General features: G+C 40.8%; 1 protein-coding gene across 1 annotated transcript; it reads left to right on the top strand.

Annotated features, from left to right (window-relative positions):
• The first annotated feature begins 380 nt into the window (after positions 1–380).
• On the top strand, positions 381–1,031 carry LOC149290353 (claudin-5-like). The gene has a single exon (XM_089489563.1). It carries the CDS (start codon positions 381–383, stop codon positions 1,029–1,031), a length of 651 nt encoding a protein of 216 aa, XP_089345689.1.
• Positions 1,032–3,201: the final 2,170 nt, after the last annotated feature.

Below are 3,201 nucleotides of genomic sequence, written 5' to 3'. Positions count from 1 at the left end.
CTCCAATAAGCCCCTCAGCCTGCCATTGGTGGGCTCAGGATGCTGAAGTCCGTGATTGGCTCATACAGTGTCCCAGGGGGAAGGCGCTCTAGGAGTAGGATGCCTACTTATAAGGCGACCACAAGCCCTTACAGTCAGACTTGTGTGGCTGTTGGAAAGAGGAAGGGCGCCTCAGCTGATCAACAGAGATCATCATCGCTGATCCTTATCTCAAACCCAGACATCTGGACTGCACAGTAAGAAGCCTGTGAGTGTCTTGTAGGGACTGACTTCAACACACAAGGACTCTTAACAGGTGAAATACCTCGATCTTAGTGTGCGGACTTCACTCGGGGAAAGCAGGAGAAAAGCTTGTATTGCCCATTCCTCTGAACTTCGAGATGGCATCCGAAGCCTTAGAGATCCTTGGTTTGTCTTTAAGCATCTTGGGCTGGGTGGGGGTGATCCTGGCATGTGGACTCCCCATGTGGCAAGTCTCTGCTTTCATAGAGAACAACATCGTGGTAGCCCAGACCATCTGGGAAGGTCTGTGGATGTCTTGCGTGGTGCAGAGCACCGGACAAATGCAGTGCAAGGTGTACGACTCGATCCTAGCTTTGACTCCAGAGCTGCAGGCGGGGAGGGCTCTCACGGTCCTTGCCTCCATCGTGGGTCTCATCGGTCTCCTTGTCACCATCGTGGGTGCCCAGTGTACCACCTGCTTCCAGGGCAGCAACATGAAGAGGCGGGTGGTGCTTGCTGGGGGTATTATCTACATCGTGTGCGGAATCCTGGTGCTTATTCCCCTCTGCTGGATCGCGAATATAGTGATTAGAGAGTTCTTCGATCCTCTCGTTCCACCCTCTAAGAAGCGAGAGATGGGGGCAGCTTTGTATATAGGGTGGGCTGCCACTGCCCTATTGCTCCTAGGGGGCATCCTTTTATGCGTCACTTGCCCCATGAAAGGGCAAAACAACAGCATGCCGGTGAAGTACGCTGCCCCCCGCAGACCCACATCCAACGGAGACTATGACAAGAAGAACTACGTGTAACGAGACAGCAGGATCAGTCCAGGTGGAGATCGCACTCAGCCATCAAAGACACTGCTGGCAAAGTCCCACTCACACACCCTCCTAATGTACCCACAGACACTCTCAACACCCACAGACTGCCTCTCTGGACCTTATGTGACCGAGGATGTCCACAGCGATCCCCGTGTCTCCGAGTTCACGGGAGGCGACAAGTGCCTGTCTTCACAGTACTGAGGACATCTGGGTTGGGTGGGATGAAAAGACTTTAGAAGTAAACCCACGTGTAAAGCGCTCATCGTGTTCACTCTGTACATAATCTCAGTAGTTTGAAATGTATGTGTATGAGTAGGCTGTCATAATTGTGTCATTAATCAGATATACTTCTGGGCTATGGGTTTACAGGGCATTGGAGCACCCGCTCCATGTGCAGTGCTGCGGAAATGCAGTGATCAGCAATATATTATATATATAATATATACAGGTTGCAACAACTAGCTGCTCATAGACTGTGCATAAAAGCAACCAAATAGCATTCAGACCGATGTAGCTTTATGGCAACACTGTATACTCTAAACATAAGACATATGCATTATATAATGTATCTATTAGCTTTTGTATCCCTACCAAATGCAAACGTAGTCGTATTCCACCGCATTCAGTGATGTAATAGGGGTGGCTAATGGTAAAACAAGTACATTGAGACGTACAATAATTGGGGGTTATGGTAAATTCATTTAGAAGGTTTTCCTAATCACACTCCAACATGCAGGCTTTCTGAGAAGTTGAACGCCTTTCTTTTTGTGACCTTGCGATGTATGGGACTCTCCAATTCTGGAATTTAAGTATTTAGATTCAGTATCTCGCCATTGAAAAATAATTTAACACTCTGCAGTTGAATATCTCGTTAGGGAAAATTAGCTTTGCTGTAATCAGATTTGCAAATCCAGAAGTTTGAGCTGCATGATAGCTTACAGCAGTTTACCGGTCATATGAGTTTTATTATTAGTTAAATCGAATTATGTGCATGGAAGACCATTCGGTTCACATTGGGTTTTTTTTATATATTTCCCCCAGATAATCGATTCTAATCCATTCATTCCTACATTCCTTTTTCCCCAAAAAATAAAAGCTCTGTGTTTATTTTTAAGACTTTCTTATCTTCAGTATTGGAAATCCCCTTAAGTATCCAGGCTTGTGTCCTGCATATGCTTTATTCAACCTACCCTGACTCATGGAGATAACTGGACAGCTCTGTATATATATTTATATATATATATATATAATAAATTTATGTGTAATATACATTTTGTAACTTTTTTTGGTACCCATCAATGTATTACAATCGAATGTGTTTTATTTGCAATATTTAAAATCTGCATTCATAAAACCAAATTCTCCAATTCTTACCTTTATTTAAAAGTATGCATTTTTTTGTTGCAAAAAAAAAAAAGATCTACCAAAGTATCTTTTGTTCTTTCAAAGTAAATAAATATTCTTTTTTAAAGACCTGGAATTTCGTGTTTTTTGTGATTTATTTTTTTTTCTTTTCTTTTTTTTTATGCACATGATTGTGAGTCATACACGGGAAATGTACAATAGTGATCCGGATCTGCCAAAACGGAAACATAGCCTCTGTTTATTTATATATATTTTCGGGACATAAGAACAAATGCAGAAATCTGATATATTTTTTTTAGATTGCAACAATGGAATTATTTGTCATTCAATTGTGCCATTAAAACTGTGTTCACGCATAGTTGCAAAGGTTTGTAACACATTGTTTTGCAGGAATGACTCCCATATTTAAGTAATATTAATAATATAATTAATATAATTAAATAATAAAAAAATATATTTTTTTCTCTTAGCTTCGATGTCTTTATATATATATATATATATATATATAGCTACTACACTTTGTATAAATTGTGTTACACCATAAAAAGGTGTTTTTTTAATAGCAGGAAATTACATTTTATGGGAAAAAGAATATTATACACTTGTATGATTCTTACTTTTGTCCTCATAACTGCTTGAATGGAAACCCCTGACAGAGAAGGGTTAATTCATATTAGAGGGGATTCGTTTAGCTCAAGCAGAGACAGCTTTGTCCCCAGCTGTTTCCATGGAAACATTGAGGGATTGCATACTAATTAATCCCAATCACCAGAAAATGTTTCTGTAACTATTA

Source organism: Sceloporus occidentalis, unplaced genomic scaffold, assembly GCF_023333645.1.
Source record: "Sceloporus occidentalis isolate IW3139 unplaced genomic scaffold, rSceOcc1.0.p SCAF_40, whole genome shotgun sequence".
Classification (NCBI taxonomy): Eukaryota; Metazoa; Chordata; class Lepidosauria; order Squamata; family Phrynosomatidae; genus Sceloporus; species Sceloporus occidentalis.
Note: the sequence above shows the minus strand (reverse complement) of the source record. Positions and strands in the feature narration are given on the sequence as shown.